The 25,554-nt window shown below is 35.7% G+C and overlaps 1 protein-coding gene and 1 non-coding gene across 8 annotated transcripts in view; both read left to right on the plus strand.

The window, feature by feature from the left end:
• The first annotated feature begins 9,693 nt into the window (after positions 1–9,693).
• Positions 9,694–25,554, plus strand: part of LOC150099360 (NADPH oxidase 4-like) — a 268,482-nt gene continuing 252,621 nt past the window's right edge. For all 7 annotated transcript variants that reach the window (XR_016549355.1, XR_016549356.1, XR_016549357.1 and 4 more), the window contains exon 1: positions 9,694–10,362. Coding sequence is in view for 4 of the 7 variants with exons in the window: in XM_090403808.1 (XP_090259934.1) it covers positions 10,300–10,362 (63 nt within the window). In the remaining 3 variants the exon portion in view is untranslated. The remainder of the gene's footprint in view (positions 10,363–25,554) is intronic.
• TRNAF-GAA (transfer RNA phenylalanine (anticodon GAA)) lies at positions 24,848–24,920 on the plus strand. The gene has a single exon. It is a non-coding gene; the product is annotated as a tRNA-Phe (tRNA).

Here is a 25,554-nt window from a genome sequence, read left to right on the forward strand (position 1 = left end):
CTTGTAATTACCTAAAAATATTTCACAATATTTAGTTTACACTCTTAACATTTTCCAAAGATTTCAAAACCTGGCAACGTAAAGCCAATGCAACACGCGATGAAGACGAAAAAGAGAGGCAGATGGAAGTATCGCATAAGTTCTATTGATCATAAAATAGACTATTCGTGAGGAACCACTCAACACTCACTGATTCCTTAGAATCATATTGTTAATTAAACAGAAAGGCAATAAAATACTATAATTCAGGGACGATTGGAGTTACATTTTATTCCCCATAAACATGCTCGAATTCATCCAAAGGAAAATGAGCGAGCTCGCCATTTGCGGATATCTTTTAGTGATGTCACCTCAAATTGATAACCAATGAGATGAACGATCTCGCCATTTGCAGATGTCCGAAATTGTGGGGATGGGGAAAAAAAATAGCATTACGTGGTGGAGGTGAAAGGGTAGTCGAGAGGTTGAACAGTGGTCTTCCCTGCAAGGCTCCCTCAGCCTACATCTTTCCCACCCTCCCTCTCCTCCAGATGTCTGCTCATTCAAGGGAGATGAGCGAGCTTGCCGTTTTCGGATTTCTTTTAGTCATGTCACCTCCAACTGATGCTGATAACTTAGAAGGAAAAAAAAAAAAAAAAAAAACGTTTTTTTTTTTTTTTTTTTTTTTTACAGTTTTACACGTTTTACATTGATATTTCATTTTCATGTACAACACTATAACATGCTCAGAGGATATTTCCACCTAAAGTCCTTTTCATTTCTTTGAGCAGTCATTTCTCTTTATTCAGCATAAGTTACATATTGATTTGATACAATGCTATTATCTCATCTAAGGAAATAAATATACAATGGTTTTACATTGATATTTTATTTTCATATACAATAGTGTTGTAACAACACTATAACATGCTCAGTGTTTATTTCCATCTAGACTACTTCACCATTCTTTGGGTAATTACTTTACATATCATATATATTTTTTACACATAATTACTTTAAAATTTGTTTTTGCAGTACGTCATTACATGGTTTATTCCGCCATTATTATCTCTTTTGGATTGCAACTCTGTATATACATATGCAGTGTTGCTTTAACATAAAAGAGAGGGTTACATTTTAGCAGAGAGTTGAAATTACCCAGCGGATCTGTAGAGTGTCGTCACACTCTTCCACTGCATAGGCTATCATTGATATTTTTGATACATAAAACTAAACTACGACCTCTATAGTTGACCAATATTATGCACAAAATACAACTAATTATAGTATAAAGCAATCAATGTACAATTGGTTATACAGCTTAATGAAAAAGTGTACAATATGTTTTTCATTCGCTTATGTATATATATTTTATCCTTTCGCGTTCTACAAAAGGTCGTGTATGGGTTTGCTTATGTATTTATTTATGGTGGGTCCTTCATTTCTATGATTTGCAGTTGTTCTTCGAATTCTGAGATGAGACCTATTTTCCTCCATTGGTGTTTTGTTATTTTGTTTCTGTTTATGGTATCGGTGATTGTTTCTTTTAATATGTTGTTTATTTTCGTGAGTATGTCTGGTCCTGTTTCCCTTCCGTAGATTTTGTCGCATCTGTATGTCCAAATCGAGTACATTGTTGTTATGATGATGATTGCTTTAGTTGTGTTAATGTTACCTTCGTTTAACCAATATAATGCGTGTTCTGTTAAGGGGTTCTTTGTGTTTTATGAATGTTTGAACCGTGTTCCATATTTGGGAGGTGTGAGGGCAGTACATCATTAAGTGGTAAAGTGTTTCTGGTTGGGGGCAAAAATGACATCTGGCGGTGCCTTGAAGTGGGATCCCTTTCGCTGTGCACCGTATTTTGGTGGGCAAACAAGCGTGGTGTACTTTGTAGTAGAAGGTTTCTAATTTTTGATTTATGGGCAGATTGAAAGCTTGTTTTTAGTGCGTTTGATAGTCTTAATGTCCCTCTTTCAATCTCCCGGTGTTGTGGTGGTGGTATAACTGTGCGCGTGAGTTTGATGTGTGCTGCTTTAGGTTTCATCTTCAAGAATTCGTTTATTCCTATGTATTTATTGATAAAGTTGTAGCCTTCCGCAATCTCGTGGAACATTCTTGGTGTTTTGCCACTCGAATGCGGAAGGGAACATATTACTTTGTCAAGCATTATCTTCTGCATAATATATATTTTATATGCGCTCAACGCTTTTTCCTCTGTGTAAGCTCTCTCTATGATTTTTGCTCTCGCACTTAGAATTTTTAGGTGTACGTTTATTAAGCCGAGTCCTCCCGCCTCAATGTCATGGAATATTGTGGATCTTCTGATGTGTTCGTATTTGGAACCCCAGATGAATTTTGCACACTCTCTGTGTATTCTGTCTACTTCTTGACCATTGTAGTTAGTATTGTTCATGAGGTACCATATCTTAGACAATAAGTATTGATTGCATATTTTAGCTTTACTTGTTAGTGATAGTTGTCGTTGTCTCATCTGTGTAATTTTCTTGGTTATTTTTGTATGTGCAAGCTCCCATTGTGTGTTGTGTTGAATTTGTTCCCCTATGACGATCCCCAGAAGTGGTAAGTGTTTGTTTATTTTTATGTCGTTCGGCATGGTAGGCCTTTTTACCCACCTGCCGACAAACATCGTATAGCACTTGTGAAGGTTTACTTTGAGTGCTCTCTATGATCCTCCTATGTGAGTGCCCGCTATGCCGGAATGTTTTGATATTTCTCGTATCACCGGTTCTAAGGCGAGAGCAAAGAAGATCATAGAGAGGCTGTCTCCCTGTCTGACCGAGCATTTAATTTTGACCGGTGCAGACAGTTTCTTGTTTATGATTAGGCGCGACTCTGCTGTAGTGTAAATATTTGAAATCAGATTCTGAAATTTTTTCCCAAAACCTGAGGCTTTAATGACTTCATTTAGGTAACGATGATTCACTGAGTCAAAGGCCTTTTCAATGTCGAGAACTACCAATAAGCATGGTTGTTGTGTGCCTGGTAGTGCTCGTATATACATCGAATTTGTAGGATAGTATCCTCTAATTTTCGGCCTTTTATTCCTCAGGTTTGGGATTTGGATATGATTTGGGTTATGTGTTTCTGTACTCTTTCAGAAATAATTTTAGTTAAAATTTTTTGGTCTGTATTGAGGAGTGTGATTCCTCTCCATTGTATCTCTTCGTTGTTTACTGTGTCTTTCTTTTTTGGTGTTAATGCTATGTAGCCGAGGTTGAAATGTTCTGGGATGCCCTCCGAATTGTGTATTTCGGATAGCATTTTCACAAATAGTGTCTCAAACAGGGGGTAGTACGCTTTGTAAAACTCCACGGTGAGGCCGTCGAGGATTTGTGTTGTGATAGAGATTTTATAATTTTCTTGCATTCGGTTGGTGTGATTGGTGAGTCAATGTCTTCTGCTTCCTTGTCTGTGAGTGTTGGTAGTTGTTTCAAGAAGTTTTGTGTTTCTGTTTCGTCATTTTCTTTTTCAGAGAACGTATTCGTGTACTGTGAGTGGAAGAATCGGAAAAGATTTGCATCGCCCTCGATTTCTGTCCCCTCGTGTTTTATTTTATTAAAAGTCGCTTTCTGTTTTTTTTTTTTTTTTTTGTTGTTGTTGTTCAAAGAGCCACGCTGTTTTGGTCCTTCCTTCATCTTGTTCCATTGTTTTGATTTTAGCGTGAACCCAGGCCCCTTCAGCCTATTTTATTTCAATTTGTGTTAGTTTTGCTTTTGCGTTGATGGCTATTTTATTTTCTGGGAGTGTTCCGTCTGTGTTGCACTTCTGCATTAAATAATGATGTTATTTAGTTTCCATAGCGGGTAGTTTCTATTAGTATATGGGTTGCTGTCTAAGGTCTCAAGGGACAGTTTAGCCTTGACCAAATGATGGTCACTAAAGGTTAGGGGATATGGCAAACTTCCTTAACAGTGGACTTTAGATGCGGGCTTATGTATATTCTGAGGCCGTGAGACATTAGTGAGGCATTGTTGTAGTGATCAGCAGGGCCGTAGATGTTGATTAATGACACTATTTGATCTCCCCAGACCACTTCAACCTCGAGCGCTCTGTGTTCTATTATGGTGCTGTGGGATATTATTTGTATGTTGCTTCTTTTTCTTATGAGTTTTAATAAGCCTGTAATGCCATTATCTTAGGCTGGGTCGCCAACGATGTGGTAATGACATTGCAGGCTTCTGTGATTTTTTTTTTTTTTCCTGTTTCTGAGTCTGTGTGTATTCTTGTGTCTTGTAGCATTACAATGTCTGTGTGGTTCTGATGTATCGTGTTGCTTAATAATTTCTATGACTGCTGGCTGTTTAACCCATTGCAGTTAATGCTCATTATATTAATTGATTTCGTCATAGTTTTTGGAATTAGCAGTTCTTTCCTCTCTGTGTGTTTACTTTATCTTTATCTCTTTTTGCTTTTACATTAGGTGTAATTTTAATTTTGTTCCTTCTAACTGGGGTGAATGCATCTGGGCTTTTTTTTGTTTTCCCCCAGTTTTTCAGGACTTGTATGCTTTTCTTCATCATTCTTCCTGACATATTCTTTTTTTTTTTCAGCATTGTCCTCTCTACAGTTTTGTTTCTGAGAGGTTATGCAGAGTGTTTTCTCTTCTTGCAGTTCATCTTCAGCCTTTCCGGCATTTTCCTTTTCTTCCTCTCTACATCTATCCTCTTCAGAGGTAACAGAGGGTGTTCCCTCTTCTTGCATCTTATTTGATTTTGGTGGTATTTTTTGGCTAATATTTTCGGGTGTTTTTTCTTCCTTCAGCTGCATTTCTTCTAAGTTGTTATCTTGAACATCGTCTGCTTTCTCTAGCTCATTGGCACTTGGTTGGTCTACTGCCGTTTGTTTGACTAGCATAGATGCGTATGTCTTCCCAGGAAATTCTTTCATGTTATGGCCAATTCGATTACACTGCTCACATTTCGGTGCAGTGCAATCTTTTCTTAAATGGCCAATCTTCCTGCATCGAAAGCATGCAGGGGGACGTCCTGGGATGATGACGAATCCAGTCATTTTTTGTACTTTTATAACATACTATATTTCTTTAGTTTTGGTCCCTAGATTCAATTTAATGGTGACTTTTCTTTTGTTAGAAAGGACATGTGCCCAATCTTTATCCCTCGTGTTACTGGTGACGTGTTCAATGCTTTCTATCTTTCGAATTTTTCGAAGTGCATTGACACAAGTCTGTTTGGGATTTTTTTTTGGGGGGGGGGGGGGTAACCAGTGTATAATAATATCAAGTTTACGATTTTTGGATATGGGTAAAATTTTGCATTTTAATTTACATACATCTAATTCTTTAAAATTTACAAATGATTCTTTCACAGCAAGTGTCTTAAAGCTAATAAGGAAAATATAATTATATTCGAGGGCACCGAGGTGCCAGACATCTGAACCTCTTACCTTAGATTTGAGACTTTCTATTATGTCTTCCTCGGTGTATGGAGTGCCAGCTGGGTCGCACTGTAGAATGCAGGCTTTAGTCCAATCCAGTTCCTCAGGCAGGTTTATTGATGACATGATACAGTATGCCCACGCTTTTGAGATCTCCACTTGGAAACTTGCCAAGAATAGTCGATTCATGCTGAAGGGGAGAAAGAAATGAAGGACGTCCGAATTGGTCGCCAACACGCGAAATCACGGGCTTTATAGGTAAATTTTTCCAACTGTTATACAAGCAACATAGTTAACTACAATGATCATAAAACAGAAGTTAATTTTCCGCCGTGTAATAATAAACAACTCATCCCGCAATACGGATTAATTACCCTATTATCGGAATGGATTCTCCTTTTTGTGACATGCGCAGAAATGTCGAAGGATCTCTAATCTAACTATAAAACTAACTTCGAGCGACCAAGCGCAGAGGAGGCAAGCGCCACTTCCACTGAGCTACACAGGCCTCTGGTAATGTCATTTATTTATTTATTCATTATTATATTGTTGTCTCCAAGGAGTCAGAAGACTCATCTGGAGATCCACACTAATGTGGTACTATGGTCGATTTTCTTGAGTTTAAGGGACGAAAAAACTCGAGTTTCTCTGATCAAAAAATCCGCTTCCCATGCCAGAGATCGACTAATTCGAGTACCGGTCGAAGATAGGCTTAGAAAAAGTTCCTCCAGTTGTCGACTAGACTTGAAACTATAAAACTTACTTCAAGCGACCAAGCGCCACTTCCACTGGACTACACTGGTCTCTGGTAATGTCATTTATTTATTTATTCATGATTATATTGTTATCTCCATGGAGTCAGAAGACTCATCGCTGGAGATCCACACTAACCATTATTCACAGAATGTCTGTCATACAGTACCTCTTCCTCACCCAGAACTGCCTCTGGCAATTCATTCCATTCATTATTTTCCAACTAAAAAATCTAGTCCGGACACTATTACTAATCACATCTTGCCAAACTTCCAGGAGTGGCAACCCTGGTTCCCTCTCTCTCTCTCTCTCTCTCTCTCTCTCTCTCCTCTCCTCTCCTCTACTCTACTCTACTCTACTCTACTCTACTCTGAATGTATTGAAAATTTTCATTTGTGTCAAACTTGCAGAACTGCTTTAGTGACTTTAGTAACATAAGTTTCTATCATGTCCCCTCTCTTCCGTTTGTTAACTAAACTGCCAGCTTGTCTCTGGACCCTCTCAACTACTTCCATTCCCAAGAAACCCAGGTGACTAAATCAAAACAAAGAGAGATAATAATCCCCATCTTTACTTGCGAATGTGTTCCTCGACAGCCACGCAATTCCTTGAACTATTTTGCCAACTTTTGCATTTTGTCCTCTGAACTTCCAATCTCTATCTGCCATCAACCCTAGATCCTTAACCTCCCCCCCCCGTAATATGGTACAATCAGTATGATACGAATCATGTAGTCTTTTCATCCCGAAGTGCATTACCTTTCATTTTGCAACATTAAATTGGTAACTATTATCTTTTACCCACACTACCAATATATTTAAATCAGCCTGAGGAATGTCTACATCACCCTTATCAACCATGTCTATCCCAGCTTTGCATCATCAGCAAACAACTGAATATCGCCTCATATCATTCCCTGTATCATTAATCTACAAATTGTTCTAGTACAGAACCTTGAGACAGTCTACTAGTTACCCCATTCTAATAGATCCCCCCCCCCAACCTTATTCCACTCTTTTGATGTGGTGTCAGTCAGTCCCCCATCCATGACACCAGTCTGACATCCACTCCCATTTGCTATGACTTATGCAAGCGTTTTCCATACGGTATTCTGTCAGATGCCTTTGCAAAGTCCAGCAGTACCAGGGTGAACATTTCCTTTATGTAATTCTTCTGTTACTGTATTATACAATGTGAGTAAATTACTAAGGCAGGATCTCCATTTTACAAAGCCGTGCTGACCACCATAGAGTATCTCATTCCTATCTACCCATTCATGAATTCTACCTTTTACCAACTTTTCCAACACCATAATCACTCCTGAGATACTAATTGGTTTGAATTTGTTACTTCTGTCTTAGACCATCTTTATGTAATGAAACTATGTTAAGTTAAGGATCTTTATCGTAGTAATGAAACTATATTAGCCTATTTTGCACTCCCTTGGAACATTACCAAAGTCGAGATTCAGATTATATAACTTCTTCAGAGACATCACCAGTTCTCTTGCACATTCTTGTAGACACTCACCGACATGCCATCCAATCCCACAGCTGTATTCATACGTATTTCCAATATGCTGAACACCTTCAGTTCGTCTACTTCAATTCTCACATCAGTCTCGTTCACATTGGTAAGTTCAAAATCTCCACCTGGATATTCTTGCAAATTAATCACTTTTTTCTCTATTTCTGCACCATTTCTTCTGTTTCTGTCACTTTCTGACGATCGGCACTCATTAGCTATCCTTCCATAATCATTATTCCTCTTGATTGCTACATAACGCAAAAACTCTTAAGGATTTTCTTTGGCCTACTTAGCTTAGTTTCTCTCATAATCTGATTTAACGCTTCCTGCTATGCAATCACCCTTCTTGCCTGCGCTTTGTATTGCTCATGAGTACGCCGATCACCTCTTCCTTTGTATTTCCTCCACAATATTTTCTTAAAAATCACAAAATTCATCCTTTTGGTACCTTTAATGCCAAAGAGCGCCAGTTTCAGAGATTCCCTCGGGGAAGTGAATTCTACATAAAAGAAAATTCAAACAAGATGATCCAGGTTATCAAGAAGATACATGACCTGTACATTATACGTAGCATAAGAACTGGTCGAGGAAAGATCAATGATGGCGAGTGTTATTGAATATTCTGGTAAGTAGCTGGAAGATTTGTGCTAAGACAGAACTAAAAATAAATACACATACCTATGTTGCTTCAAGCCTAGCTGCAGAAATTAAAAAAAAAAAAAAATGTGATTTAGCAGCTGACCTGCTATATAATCACATTCTTCTGTGTGTGTGTGTGTGTGTGTGTCTTATAACCGTCTGTCATTTACGTAACTTCGTTTGACAATCAGCATTCACAAGATGAAACAAACTTGTGTATAAGCTAAGAGGGATAGTAAATCCCGTATTATTTTACAGCCGGGTACGAAACTCGGTAATGTAAAACACTAATACATCTCCTAGGAGCTGCGTTTTACATTATGAGAAAATATTAAGGATAGTGACGGAGCTTGCTCCACCTTTGCTCCGAGTCGTCCTAGTGTTGTACTACCCAAGTGATGACTTACGCTTGGACTCGCCGATAGTTCTTCGGCATGAAACTCTTAGATTTCGATTTCCGAGTTTCGTACCCGGCTGTAAAATAATACGGGATTTACTATCCCCTTAACTTAATTTATGTCGCCAAAAAAAAAAAAAAAAAAAAAAAAGCCTCTTGGCTCTTTATCAAACTTGCGTATACTTTGAGCACTACATGAGTATCTAAGAAATCGCATTTAAGATCTGCTTTTGGAATATAAAACAGGGCAGTTATTCCATTCTCCTGTTCGATACTCCATCTTATGTCACATTTGTTTCTGATACACTGGAAGAACGAGTCTATTCGTGGTCTCATTCCTCGAACCATTGAAGAACTTTTAAGCTCATTGATAGTTAGCCAACAGAATTCTTAGAACACTTACATAATCATTATCTCAAAGAATTAAAAAAAAAAATCTACAGAACAGATTTAGCTGCAGCTTTAAAAGTCACAGACAGAGCATAAATGATTAATGATTCATGAGTTATTGTTGCTGAAGTTTATAATAAGTTGTTTCTTTAGTTTTCGACTCTGCTTTATTTTAGCGAAGTCGTGCACAGTATTATAACTGCGCATGTATACATGCATGTGTCCATTAAGAAAAAGAATCCCCGGGTGAAAATTTCCTTTATTTTGTTCACATATACTCCGTTTAAACAGAGATTAATATATTCTGTTTTTCAACAATTCTATAAAAGAATATTACAACTTTCATGCCTTGTTAATTGAATAACTATTTCGGTATCCACGGCAGTTGCTGGCATGACCTTTCACATTACGTTCACTATTTTGTTGCAAGCTATTCTGGTCTTCTAGCTGTAGCAAAAATCTTTATTTCATACACTATCGTGTACCGTCCCATTTCCCCCCCCCCTTCTCCCCTCAAACCTCAAAGAACTAGTGGGAGGAGTCGTCAAAAGCAGCTGACATTTGGCTCAGGGTGTTCGCTAAGCGAGAGTCTCTGGGAGTCTGTACTCTGCCGTCTGGCAGCTGAAGTGAGTGTGTGTGCTTCCGCTTGCTCGAACAGGGGGATCAACTCGTCTGCCTGCCTCGTGAGTTGTTCTGTAGTGACGGAACACCACGCAGGTTCTTTCTGGCGTGTACAGAAAACACAGCGATGTATGATGCAGCCGAAAATGACGACTAAGGTTTTCCTAGCCTGATAAGAGTGTGCACGTTTTCCAGTATTGCGCTACAGGATTCAGGGCACTAGGCGTCCGACACAGTACAGGTAGTGGAGCAAAGTGTCCCGGTTTTGCCTTCTGGAGAAAAATTAAAATAAAATAAAGAAAATAAACAAATGAATAAAGTTTGTCGTTTGTGCGGCAATTTGTATTGAGAACCATATGATTGGGGTTTCTCCAGCTTTTCCTCTTTTCCCATTTTTCCGGAAGGAAAGTGTGGTAGAGGAAGTGTACGTAGAGTTGGCTGTTCTACTGAAAATATAGTGGTGTAAAAATTAAGTTAAAAAAAAATCGCGGTTTTTGGTCTCAAAATACAGTTCCATTGGACGGTCCACAGTAGCCGCTAATAGCACTAGGTGACAGACGCACACTGGAGAAGAAATGGGCAACAGCGTTCGTCTGCGCCGTCGCTGCAAGGTTTTCTTTCGGCGCCATGCGCTGCTGGTAAGTAGTACCCGATATAAGTCAAGCTAAAAATGGAATGATTGGACATAAACAAGACAGGTGATTCTCTCTCTCTCTCTCTCTCTCTCTCTCTCTCCTCCTATAGACTAGTCATGCGAGCAGCGACATCACTGCAAATATTACTTCAGCATTGAGCCTGCTTTGCTAGCTCTTTCTTTATCTTGGTAGTTTTTCTGAATTCCCTGTATTGAATATTATTTAAATAAGAATTATGGCTGTTACTTGGGAGTTCCAAAACAAAACGAATTCTCTGAGTTGATGTCAGCACTTCCTTGATGAATCACATTAACAGAACGAAGCTAAATTTTAACTTTTTATTTTATTTTTTTAAGAGTTATTTCAAACTGTTTAATTTCTTTTTGTTAAATATGCTTTGAGGGGCAGAACCTGTTTTAATATAAAATGTGCAGTTAAGTTTTTTTTTTTTTTTTATTGACAGAAAAAAAAATGCAGTATTTTAAACATTAACTGAAATTTTAATAAGAACATGTTCATTCTTAGTAAAGATTTATAATTGGAATTTCTGTATATTTTTAGAAAATATACACTGTTTAAAGTGCGTTGTGTGAAGATTTTCATTATAATAAATTTCATTTATTAATATATTCTAATTGCGGAACAGAGAGAGAGAGAGAGAGAGGTGGATTAGTTTAATTAGAGATTAGTTTTCTGGATTTTATCGAAATCTATATTTTCCTTTCCTAACGAAATAAAAATTTTAATTAAAAATAATTCCAAGAATGAAGTAATTTAATTTTATTATTATTATTATTATTATTATTATATTTTCCATCTAATCGCTTTAGTTTAATTTTATTAAAATAAGTAACTTAAGTAAAATCATAAATTTGTTGACCCTATAAACTTGAATCGAAGTTGTAATTGCCATGATATACACAAAAAAAAAAAAAGCAGGAAAGAGAAGAGAACTTATGAACTTAAAATGTTAACATAATTCTATAATGGAAATATTATATCATCGAACATAACAAATCAAACAGTTTAATACGATTCAAAACAGTACAGATGTATGTATCCTTCATTCCCTTTTTTTTTAACCGTTGTGAATAAACAATAAGACCTAACTGAATAAGAATTTTATTAACATGTTCTTTACTAGCAGATTTCAAAGACAATAAAAAAAAAAAGTGATAAAATATGATACAACTATCAAGGTCACTATGTAGTCTTCTAAAAATTTAATTCAGCGCATGCTCACGACAGTTAAAATCAAGTAGCCTAATTCCCGATGTTATTCAATGCATTTTAAATAGGAATAATGCGTCATGCATTAAAGAATGATACCCAATGCATTAAGTCTAAACGTAATTGTGTGAGTAACCTTATTTTCTCTGGGTAATTATTATTCAGTTGAGAATGTTTTTTTTTTTTTTTTTTTTTAACGAGTAGCAATTCGTCCATTTGACTCAAACGAAAATTAGCAATAAAGAAAATACCAAAAGATTTTTCTTATACTTTCAAAAGTAAAATAAACGATGGTCAGAACTGATTTCAGCCCGTTAAATTCATCCGTATTTGGCATGAAATTAAACACAAGGCATCACGTACTTACTCATTTTACTTAGTTTTGCATGTCAAGACTGATAGCGTGTTTTTTTTTTTTTTTTTTTCGTGTCCTGTAACTGTCGGTGATGCAGTTGAGCAATGTGAAAAGAATTCGTTAATTGAAATAAATAAATAAATAAATAAAATTACTACTCTAAGTTTAGTCGCAAGAAGAGAGAAAGTAAGAAATCTTTTATATATATTTGCTGCAATTCAAAAATATTAACTAATTAATATTTTGAATACATAAAACTTCATTACGCCTTTCTTTAGTATGTGCATGATTCTTTTTGTGATCCCCCCCACCCCCTTTTTTTTCATCCACTGGAATTCCCCCCCCCCGTAATCCCTTTCATAATATGTTATTTTTATTATATAGTATGCCATTATCACGTAACCTGGCCTTGATTGATGATGTGAGTACATAAATGTCCGTATGACGTATCTGTCTATTTTTCTTCCTAGTAAGGAGAAAGGATCTTACAGACCCTGACTTGAATGTACAGTTCAAGGCTGTTAAGTTTCGATTCTTATACATTCAACGCGTGACGTGTCATCTTTTTTAGCGAGACTATTAATTAAGTAATAAAAATCATAACGATGTCTACTTTGTCAAATAATGTTCCATAAATAATATTCAGACCCATGACATTCTCAAGTTCACAACGGTACAAAGTGGCTAACGCTGTTCTGAGTAGAACCAGAACCCTTTGGTGTGTGTGTGTGTGTGCGCGCACCTATTTCTATGGATGTCACGCCCCAACAAGTGCAGCAGGCATTTACGGTCCCGGAAAGAGGGGAAAATGCAATTGCTTGTTCGTCACGTGTACGTCGACTCGCCCACGGTCGCTGTTTGCCGAACGACGACACACTTCCATTGATTTATAGATGCCGTCGTCTGCAGCTTTTCGCCCCGTCTGATGAAACCGACAAGCATTTACTTTATCTAACGAGCGAAATGGCTAGGAAGCAGGTCGGGCCGTGTAATCTGCTAGAACCAAGAAGCACACAAGCGAGTGTTTACGTGGTCAAAGGTAGAGTGTAAGAATATTCACAACGGATCTTTATGTGGGATCGGATGCGAAGGGAAAAGGGGAGAAATGTGGCTCTGATTTGTAACAGAATTCTAAAAGAATGTTCTTCTGAATAAAGCATTAATAGCAACGCATTCCAAGTGCGTTCATACAAATAGGAAGGAAATTTATAAATAAATCTTAAGAAATTGCTTATGACGTCATGGAAGACCACAAACCCATCATATTATACCAATAAACGTATATCTAAATTATTTATAAATGAAATAACTTCTCTAACGCCCTTTGGAAATTAGTCGGTGGCAGCTGGTCTCAATTTATCTTCACGCTGTAGTTGATTGCAATTATGCAACGAGCTAGACTAGAATTACTAATTTCGACACGAAAGTTGAGGTTCAAAATTCGAGTTTCTTTCTCATTTTTTCCAGCCAATTCTCGAGTTAATCTCGAGAATTGGCTGGAAAAAATGTATAAAAAGTTTCTATAGTCAGCTGTTAGAATTGAACCTATAAGTCCAAGTTATTTAATGATTCCCATATCAAAATCCCGATTCGGGATTTTCATATGGCAAAAACTAACCTGTTAGAACACTTTTTGTGTGTGTGTGGGGGGGGGTTAGTTATTGAAATTACGTCTGACGCAACTAAGGCTCTTATTAATTGCCGATGTTCTTCTGGTGGGTGTCCGTTTTGTGGAAGGAAAAATCCTATGGTGTCGTACGAGACCAGCCCAACTCACCTTTATTTGAAAATTCTGTAAACCTTCTTCTCGTCCTAAAATGGTTTAAATCCACCAGGTCTTTCTAACTGAAGAAAAAATATTACGATGTCTTTGCCAGAACAGCTGCTCTACTGCTATCTGAATTATACATTGGCATTAAGATTAATAAAAATCATAATATAAAATTCATAAATTATGAATTACTTTAGTGAATAAATATATTATATTCCTTAAAAATAAACGAATTGATGATTTTTTTTTTTTTTGTAAAAATATATATAAATTATATCTTTGATCTCTCTCTCTCTCCCTCTCTCTCTCTAGCTAATCTCCCCATGGCAGAGGACTTGTAACTCAATGTATCAGACATCACCCTTTTGTCTCTGTATTTTGTCATTCTAAGTGCATCCTCCAGCCTTAGTCCAGTAAGAACAGGAATTTAATTTAATCTAGCCCTCTCCCATGCGGCTTGCCTCTTCTTCTACCCCCTGGTATCTTGTCCTACGCAAAAGGTTTTCCAATGTTTTCCCCCTTTCTTCGGATGTTTCCAAAATATCTGAGGATTCTTCTCTCCACCATATTGCAGACTCGTTTCAAGATTTAATTGATCTCTGATGCTCAGATTGGTTCTTTTATCTGTTCAGTTAACTCGAAGCATCCTTCTCCAGGCCCACATTTTAAAAACATTGCTCTTCTTAATTGGCTTGTTCATTGTCAAGACTCTGAGCCATAAAGAACCACAGAGAAGGCCAAGTATATGGCCAGTCTGATCTTTGCGTTGATATATATTTTTTCCAGACCTCGGAAAGTTTCGGATCTTCCCATTGAAATCCGTCTTCTTACTTCATCCATATGCCTCTCATTGACCGATAGCATTGAGCCCACATAGAAACAATTTCAAGCATAGAAACAGTTGATCAGATAGATAAACTGATCAGCTGTTTCTACGCTTGTAAGCAGTCCTATTATGATTCCTGTCTAGGATCGTCAGCTTGGTTTTTTATGATTCCTATCTAGGATCGTCATCTTGAGTCCATATGTCAAACTATGCTATTCTGTTCTTCCGAGGAGTTCATTCGTGGAGTGTCCTTTTTTTATTTTCTGTTATTAGTGCCATGTCATCAGGATACCTTAAGTTATCGATTCTTCAGGAGCATATCAATATGCCTCTATTCCAGTTATCCATAGATCTGTTGATGATTTCCTCACCATAGAATTCGAACAGTGAGTCCAGGAAATAGTATACAACCTTGTCTTACTCCTTTTGGTAAACAGAACCAGTCTGATAATGTTGTCAATTCTTACAGTTTGGTTATTGCTGTAAAGTTGACGTATTAACTGGATGAGATGTTGGAGAACGCCCATGATTTTTTTCTTTTCTTTTTTTTTTCTTTTTTTTTTTTTTTTTTTTTTTTAGTTTTCGTTCTCTGATTAGAATAGTGTAAATATTTATTTTATTGCATATTAGAATTATAAGAATACTTAATTTCATGCTATTCTTGATTTTTTTGTATGTCTTGATATTATTTCTCTACACTACGTACACTCCACTATACTCCTCCAATGCGATAAAACCTGTCACATGAAAAGGATTGTTCATAACACAAATTCATAATCTCTATAATACTCTGATCGCTTCTGTCACAAAGTGCAGAACAATTGAACGAATCAGAGGAAATGGCAATAAGTAAGGAGATAAATTCGATCAAAGAGAACTGACTAAAATGTCACAATATTTTTCTGAGGTTAATAGATCTAACACAACCATTTACCATACTTGGCTATACACGACGAGTTTTGGCGTGTGAAGAGATTCTATCATAGTTACAAGTATTACTTGACTCTAATTGTTTTCATTTCTAGCCTGAGGTCAGGGTGCACGTCCCACATCGGGCGTTTCCCTCTTTGATGTCAGTGTGACGAATCATAATAATGAAAGTTACGAAAAGGCATGCAACTGGAGGGTAGCGTAGCTCCCAGAAGCTGGCGTCCTTTAGTTTCATAATGGGGCTTTGACCGCAGTTTTTCTGGGAAGGAAAGCTAAATTAATCATTTGAAACATGGTGTTTCTTTTCTTCCCTTAATGGTTAAACTGAAGGAAAATAGAATAACTGATATCAGTAGTTTCTTTCGAGTTGCAGATTGGTTCTTCATCGTATTTATTTGTTTATCTAGTTGAGAGGCACTTTAAATATTTATGTAAAATATTTTATCTACGTGGTGATGCATAGTTTTAGAGGATATACCAGAAGTGAAAAAGACCTTAACCTCAATGTTTCATTCAAAATAAGGTAGAGCGATTACACTTGGTCTGATTTTTGGCATGAGCGGAAGCTGCTGATAAAAATCGGCTTCCAAAATAACTTGTCGCTCTTGTTACAGCATTCTTCATTCCATTTCTATCAAGGACATTACACGCAATATGTTTACCCAGAATTAACTGCTTAGAGCGTTAGATGTCTTTGGATCGCATTGATTTATTTTCATATATAGCACATCCTTCATTGTTTTTCTTGTCTATCGCCGCCCTTACTAAAGACAGATAATATCAAGGCTCAATGAAATATATCGTCTAATGTAAATAAATTGGCTTATTATCAGTTATCAACTACTTCTTATAATGACGGAACTAAAAAAATAGGCACATTACAGCAAATCAAATAAGCCAAAAAATGACTTAGCTTTCGCATTATAGCTTCAATCAGAATCCATTTTTTTCTTTATCCTCTTTGTAACTACACGCTAGTGTGTGTTGTCAAGATGTGTTCTTTAGAGAAAGTCAGCAAGAGCAGAAGTTTAAGGTCACTAAAGGCATGCAAAGTTGACCTCATTTTGCCATTAAACAGGTTTAGTTTCTAGACAGTAACCAAAGTTAGAGTCCATAGTTTTTATTATTGTTTTGTATGTTGCAAGTATAATCTGGAGCACTGCAACATGAAAAGTTTAAGGCTAAGGTTATGGCTGGTTCTTTAGATCAGTGGTCTCCAAAGTGGGGTACGCTTACCCTAGGGGGATACGCGAGTCGATACGTGGGAGTACGTCAAAAAAGTTTTATATTGATAGAAAAAAAATTAAGTAATTAATTAAAGATAAAGAATATTACTTTCTTTCATCAATTAAACATATATCTAATATAGACAAAGACGTTATAAAGATCCCGTAAATTTAAATTTGCGAGTAGCGCACATTGGGCGACTTTGCACATAATCGTCCGTGGTAAAGCTGTCATGTTTTTTAAAACTAGGGAGTAAATCTCTTACTGCTTATCATTGCCATTGTTTGTAGAGCATCCTAGTGTTGACAAGCCCAACTAGAGAAGGAAAATTGCTTAGTTATCCTGCTATCTACAGATGACACCACAGGTGTATTAATTATTTGACTATTAGTAGTAAGTCGAATGATTTTTTAGTATATATTGTTTCTGTGCAATTCCAACGCCTTTTTGTGCTTACTTTTACGTTTACACTAGAAATAGTGAATTAATATTAATATTATAATAAATTAATTGACATTAGATACAACACAACTTTGAAAAACGAATTTCAACAGAAATTTCTTCACAATTGGTGGATGGGACTGAAGTCCGAGTATAGCAATTTAGTAAGTACAGCAAATGATGCACTCCTACCGTTTGGTTCTACTTATTTATGTGAGGTATCATTTTCTGCAATGGCAGGTATTAAAACCAAATATCGAAATAAATTAAACTTGGAACCAGACATTCGTATCGCAGTATCAGAAGCCATCAAACCAGAATTTCAAGAAATTATGAAAAAAACGCAAGGTCATTGTTCTCATTAAATATTGTAATAAATATGTTTGTAAGCTGTTAATAATAAAAATAATGTGTAAAAAATATCTAGCTTTTTTAATTATTATATGATGATACAAGACATATTTCCTCTTTATAATACTTATTACAATAGACTTTTGCTCAATCAATTGAGGGTACGCGCTATTTATTTTTTCTGTCTTGGAGGTACGCGATCAAAAAAGTTTGGAGACCACTGCTTTAGATTACTCCAAAACAACTAAGTGATTATGAATGAAGTGTAGTACGCTTGTAAATCTCATTGATGTTTCTTACATCCCGTCTGTATATTAGGAAAAAGAATGGAGAATTCTCCATCTTCCTTGGAAATGTTGATTAACAATGGATATTTAGGTATATGTTAATATTGGAAGACATATAACAGCATATAACTTTTTAGGAAACGGAACCAAGAGGCCTTCACTATCCAAAGGCCAATGGTAAGATCGACAGATATAATTTTAAATGTATCATTGATCTATGCGCATCACTTCCAATGAACCGGACATATTAGATTTTTCTCATGCTTCAATTATTAATTACAGGTGTTCTTGCTAGGAAACTATATGAGATTTCTGAACTTTCATTCGTATATACAGATCTAAATTTTCCTTCGCATTTGTACATCTATTAAATATGCATTGCACGAGCTTTAATAAGAGTTCGAGTATGATTCCATGACCGTATTTTATTTCACTTTTTCCTGCTTTAATCAACTGAATTGAACCAAAGAGACTTCGTTTGATGGTATCCATTAGTAAGATGTAAAATACCAACTTTTTCTCTCTCTTTTTTTTTGGGGGGGGGGGGGATTAGCCACTCTGCCGAGACATGTTCCCTGGCTTAGCTCAAATTTGTGATGTTTAATAATTAATTTTGCGTATTCATATGACGTAGTTTAGAAAAAAATTCTTTGTTGTAGACAAATGTTATGGGGAGATAGCAAACTTCTTGGAATGGATACTTCTCAATATATATATCCGATACATTTCATATGGTACCAGTAAGCACACAACAAAACAAACACTAGTGCCATTATGTCTACATCTGTTATCTTTCTTTAGAAAGTAAACACCCTGCATTTTCATCATCCTACACGTCGTCGTCTTTAGACATTTCCTGAGTCATTAAAGTGAATCATTTCATCTAGAACTCCATTTCCGTTCCAAAATTCTTCTGAAACATTTTTTTTTTTTTTTTTACATTTTTACACTCACACTGCGATTACCAAATTTGTTTCTAAGTAGGTTTTATAGATATGATGCTAAGAATTTGTCTTTTTTTTTTTTTTTCAGACACTTTTAATCAAAGTAAATCGAAAAATAATAGCATGCTTTACAAAAACTTTGCAGTGTACAAAAAAAAAAAAAAAAAAAAAAAAAAAAATTACAATCCAATCTTTCCGAGTATTGCACTGGCCTTCATGATATACGTATTTATGTTCCATACAGGGGGCGGCTCGTGCATAGGCACTGCAGCGCCCCCAATTTTTCTCGATATATAAATATATTTATGAATTTATTTATATTTGCTTGTAATATTTATTTTTATCATCAACAATCTTGCACAATTCTCTTATTTCGTATAAAAAAATAATAAAATTCCATCTTGTAGCACTTAAGAGGGCGAAGGACGCTAGCAGCACTGTGTTTACCACAGTGTCATATTGCTACGCGCCCAATCATATACACGTCATAGTGAGAAGCGAGCTATTAGCGTAATGCGGCACTGTCCGTAGCGCAGTTCCACTGCTGTTTATATGCAGTTTGCGCCAGTAGTAGTAGTGTTCGTAGTGCTTATCGTGTTTTCTCCGTCTCTTTAAATACGTGGACATTACAATTAAAGACACAACATTTGTTATAGTTTTTATTTTAGAACATTATTGGAGTTATGATAATGGATTTTATTTTTAAGTAATTTTGAGTTATACTAAACTGTATAATTTTATCGATAATAAACAATATTTTTTCATGAAACAAAACAAGAAGAATATATTTTATTTTTAAGTAATTTTAAATTATTCCAAACTTAATTATAATTATACTTTTAATTAATTTTTTCAATATTTTTTCGTGTTTAATTTTTTTTAATAATACTCACGATTTCAAGCCACGAGTCGCCACTGGTTCCGTATAATTACAATGATTTTTAGAAAAGAAAAAAAAGTGTTTGCTATAGATCAGTGTTCATGTCAGTGAATATGGGTAGATGGCAAATCTCTCAAAATGACAGGTAATTTTCAACACATTTTTATAAACCACTCAAATGTTTCTAATATCTACTGACAAAAACAGTGGTTTCTGTCACTAGACATTAGAAACTAACATAAACACGAAAACGGATGTGACGCTATGCTTCTATGTTCTCATGAAAACTATAAAAGTTGTGCTTGCGTATTGTGTTTCCGCTATTAGCAGTTCAACATTAATAAGTTTTCTTTTTTAGGTGTGTTTTTCGCAAAATGCCTATAACAATTATGTTTTGTCATTGGACTATCTCAGTTTTGGTTTCAATCGGATCATTTGCAGTAAACTTAAAACGGATCGATATTTCATAAATTCCCTATAATTTTTAACACATTTATTCAGTTTTACAAAGCACCACCTCTTGATAGAGGTTTTTTAATTATTATTTTAATTTTTTATTTTTAATACCGTGTTTGTTGTTTGTCCTATAATTGGACTGTTGTAATTTCCAAATCGACATCAAACTGGTGATAATAATAGTTCCCTCCTGGTTGCATGGTCATTTAGTGAAATTTGATATTTAGAATCATCAAAATTTGTATTTCGGATCATCATTTTGTTTTAATCACAAAATTAGGCGAAACAGAATGGTTCACAGTACTTCAGTTGCTGTGATATAATGAATGAATAGCCGTCTCTATACTAGATGCTATTAGCGAAACAGAATGAGTTTCTGCAATAATTTCTCTTCTTCTTATTATTATTATTTTATTTTTATTTTATTTCTTGTTATCCAGCGGCACCTATCCTTAAACACTGGTTTTTCAGAGCTTTATATATATAATGGAGACCGTTGTGTCACACACACACACACACACACACACACACACACACACACACACACACACACACACCAGGCTCCATTGGGACCTATTAATTTTTCATCCTACAAGAAAACAAACAAGTTTTTTTGTGTGCGTATGTGTGTAGCGGCCACCTGAAATCCATCATGCCTTTGTGCCTGCCGGTGAGACTATGCGTGCAAAAAACATAATTTCGTGTTTTTTTTTGTTTTTTTTTTCCCTTTTGTCTGCAGAAAATTGCCGAAAAGAAAACACATTTAACTGTGTAGGCTACTTTATCTTGGACCTTCACGTGATCAAGCTGTTACTTCATGAAATGAAATTTTCCACGTTACAGCGGTCACAGCAGAGGATTTGATTGATGATCATGAAATGTATTACTGTTTATTATTATTATTTTTTATTTTGTTCATTTTTAATTAACGTATCTAATATTGTGAGTTCCGTGAATTACAAATTGGAAACTTTTTTTTTTTTTTGCAATGGTCAAAAAAAAAAAAGTTCAGCATTAGACCGAGAAAATAGCAACCTTCTTAGTTTATTATTATTATTATTATTATTATTATTATTATTATTATTATTATTATTATGTTATTCCTTACATCATTCTTTTCTCTTTTATTACTTTTCCCCTTCTGTTGTTATTGTGTTATGAATACAGAGAAACGCAATGAGCCTCAACTGAGAAAAATGATTTTCTCGATTGCCCAGTTATCCCTCCTCCATTCATTTGCTTCGTTGATTCAATTCTCAATTTCTCTCTTTTACATATACCACTATATATTAGAACTATTTCTTTTCTTTTCCTCTGTATATCTATTCCTGTTTCATTGTTGGTTGATGATCGTGGGAGTGTCTCTACTTTTTTTTTTTTTTTTTTTGTCTGCACTATAGAAATCTTTATCTTTGTTTCTTTCAGTAACAGAACTACAACCGTTGGGCTCACAATAAGCTTTTGTCAAGTTCATGAGCACTTTCATCAAACTCCTGGCCTCTTTGAAAATTTAGCCGGCCCCCCTTGGAAGGTCTACATTACAGAGTTTTATGATGTGATATATATTTTACTTACGATTCTGTCGTAAGTAAAATATATTCTGTGAGGGCAGTACATCAGGTAATGATGTACTGCCCTCACACCTCCCGAATATGGAACACGGTTCAAACATTCATAAAACACAAACAACCCTTTACAGAACACACATTATACTGGTTACACGAAGGGAAAATTAGCACAACTAAAGCAATCATTATTATAACAACCATGTACTCGATTTGGACATACAGATGCGACAAAATTTACGGAAGGGAAACAGGACCAGACATACTCAGAAAAATAAACAACATACTAAAAGAAACAATCACAGATACCATAAACAGAAACAAAATAACAAAACACCAATGGCGACAAATAGGTCTCATCTCAGAATTCGAAGAACAACTGCAAATCATAGAAATAAAGGACCCACCATAAATTTAAAAAAAAAAAAAAAAAAAAAAAAAACATATACACGATAAAATATACATAACCGAAAGAAAAGCATATTGTAAACTTCTTTATTAAGCTGTATAACCACTTGTACATTAATTGCTTTATGCTATAATTAGTTGTAATTCTGTGCATAATATTTGAACAATTATAGAGGTAGTAGTTTAGTTTTATGTATCAAAAAATGTCAATGACGGTTTATATAGTGGAAGAAGTCGATGACATTTTGCTGATCCGGTGGGTAACTCAAATATCTGCCAAAATGTAACCCTCTCCTTCTATGTTAAAACAAATACTACATATGTATATAGACATTTGCAATCTGAAAGTGATAAGGTATATGTAAACAGCGCTTAACACTTCATGATAAATTAATAATGTATAATCCCAACTATATCTGTATAATCCAAACTATATCTGTATAATCCAAACTATAATCTGTATAATCCAAACTGTATAATCCAAACTATAATCTGTATAATCCAAACTGTATAATCCAAATGTATAATGTACAATCCAAAATGTTCACAGCCAAATGTAAAAGTGTCAAGTCAAACATAACAAAGGGCTAAGTTATGTTACATTAAAAGAAAAATACTGCTCAACTCATGTAAAAAGGACTGTAGGAAGAAGCAGACACTGAGCAGATTACTGATGTTAAAAATAAGGAAAAATAAATTGTACATAATATATTATTAAGATCAAGAATGTAAATCAAAATAAGCATTCTATGTACAAATGTATATATATTTATTTGGAATGCATGTAGATGCTTTATGGTTAATAAAATATTAATAGCTCAGTTGGGAGAGCGTTAGACTGAAGATCTAAAGGTCCCTGGTTCGATCCCGGGTTTCGGCAAAGGAATTTTTTCCGCGATGAGTTTACCGATATCCATGGATCTCCGATGATGATTTTTATTTATTTATTATTTTTTTATTTATTTTATTTTTCTTTTTTTATTTATTTTATGAATGAGCATTGATCTTTGCATGTTTCTTTATATCAGTAGGGTAACCACACATTTCTTACCTCCTCCATCATGCTTTTGTGCCTGTGTGCAACAAGCTTTCAGTGGGTCCTTTGACTTTAGATGACCTATTTTGTAGTTTCATAGGAAACCCGTGCACTTTTATTGGACCATATAATCTCTCTCTGACCCCCTCTATGTGTTTCTGTGTTTTGTGGGTGTTCCTTGCTCCTGTCTTTGTGTTCGTGTCTTTATTTATTTATTTATTTATTTATGTAGCTCTTCTGTCTTGTGTGTGTGTGTGTGTGTGTGTGTGTGTGTGTGTGTGTGTGTGTGTGTGTGTGTGTGTGTGTGTGTGTGTGTGTGTGTGTGTGTGTGTGTGTGTGTGTGTGTGTGTGTGTGTGAAATGTACAACCATTCATTTTACGTGCGTTTTATAACATTGTAGCTACTTATAAGCAACCTTATGTACGTAAGGACAATTCTAACATTATTCGTTCTAACATTATACATATAGAAGAATTACTCTGGCTGAACGGATTATTTTTGAAATTAGATATCTGAGAGCCTCATCAAAATTAACATACTCAATTCAAGATTTTCTAATACTTATATTTTGCAGGACGGGGAGAGTGGTTTCGCTAATGATAGCGGAAGAATTAAAACCAGAAAGAGTATAAGTACATCAGGACAGAGATTCAGGGGGCAGTTCATTTGAAGCTTTCTAGTGTGAGATAGAGGCAATAGGACTAAATATGTAACTGGCTGCTGTTATAATCCAGAGGGTATACTGGAGAATGTAGATGACACGTACTCAACAATTAGCAAGAATACAAGTTGAGTAATTATTATGGGAGATTTCAACTATTGGGACATAGATTGTCAGGAGAAATGGTCGCAAGTTGGGAAGAAAACTGTATTCATACAGCTGCTGAGCAATAATTATCCGATGCAACACGTAACGAAGGGAACACAAGGTTCACGAGTGCAGGATTTGATCATGGCATCAGAGAATTGAACACTAACTAATCTAGCTAAGCTTCCTCCGCTTGGAGAAAGTGATCATGCAGTCTTGACCTTGGAGGACTGCCAGACATACAGAATTTTCTATTAACAGGAGATATATGTAGAATTACAAAGCAGGAGATTTATGTCAAGCCGAGGAGTCAGCTTTCAGAAGAGCCATGCATAATAATTTGGAGAGAGAAGAGATATTAGTAGCGCATGGGGAGTGGTCAAATGGGTGTTTGAAAAAAGCAGCAAAAAGAGTTGCACACAAAGAAAAAGTTGTGTGTGGGGGGGGGGGGATGATAAAGAAAAAAGATGGATTATAAAGAAAAAAAAAATATATATATATATATATATATATATATATATATAGTCCGCGCGGTTAGCCTAGTGCCTATGCCTGGGGATGGAGTGTCCTAGGTTCGATTCTCGTCGACGACGTGAGGAGTTTAAGGATCTTACTCAGCCATAGACCAGTTAGCCGATCTTGAGCGTGGACAGCAGGGTTTCACTCCAGGTTATCTGAGGTTTTTCATTTCGCAAGCAGGCAAACCGGCCCCTCGAACACACACTGCTACAGTGAAAAATACATACTTAATCCCTCATTAGGAAGGCTCGATCAGTCTAAAGGGCGGTCGAAGGAACGAACCCCACACGAATAAATAAAATATTATATATATATATATATTTACCAGTGGCGACGAAAATACCTATTATTATGGGAACAACTTTTTTTGTGAATATGCAATTGTCGTTGTCTTTGCACATATGTTTGCTTTCTTTGTGTATCCTTTTTTAAATTCCCGAGGTATTCATGCATGCCGAAATAGCTCAGTTGGGAGAGCGTTAGACTGAAGATCTAAAGGTCCCTGGTTCGATCCCGGGTTTCGGCAAAGGAATTTTTTCCGCGATGAGTTTCCAGATATCCATGGATCTCCGAGTGGCGACTAAAATACCTATTATTATGGGAACAACTTGCGTTTTCTTTTGCCAAATTCGTTCAACTTCGACTTGCAACTCGCGATTTTTCAGTTTCTTTTTTTCACTTTTTCAACCACAGTTATATCGGATGTATTTCATTCCAAGCTTTTGTCAGTCTGGATTTTGAAATCCTAAAGTATTTTAGCTTTTTCATTCTCAATCACTTTTTGGTCAACTTTATGCTTCCAATGGTCTTTAGATACTTTAAACCCTTACTTTTTACCAGTGAATTATCATTGATAAAAATGATCACCGGTGAATTATTACCAGTAAATGCCAGTGAATTATCTTAGCTACATCATCGTGCCTTTTACGGTACTTAATTTCTGCGATTTTGTGCACCCACTTATTAATTACCGACTCTGTTTCTTTCTTTAGTACTCCATTTCTCAACCCTTGTCAAGTTGCTGTCAGCGCTGTCCTCTGTGCTGTGAAGTTACTTCCCATGCAATGCCTTATTTTTCCATCTTTCAGTTCTCACTTTTACTTAGTTGGTCTTGTAGTTCAATTTTGTCTCCATAGGTTTAAATAAACCCTATTTCTTTA

The sequence above is a fragment of the Typopeltis vanoorti genome, chromosome 14 (genome assembly GCF_054136105.1).
Source record: "Typopeltis vanoorti isolate ZY-2024b chromosome 14, IOZ_Tvanoo_1.0, whole genome shotgun sequence".
NCBI lineage: Eukaryota > Metazoa > Arthropoda > Arachnida > Uropygi > Thelyphonidae > Typopeltis > Typopeltis vanoorti.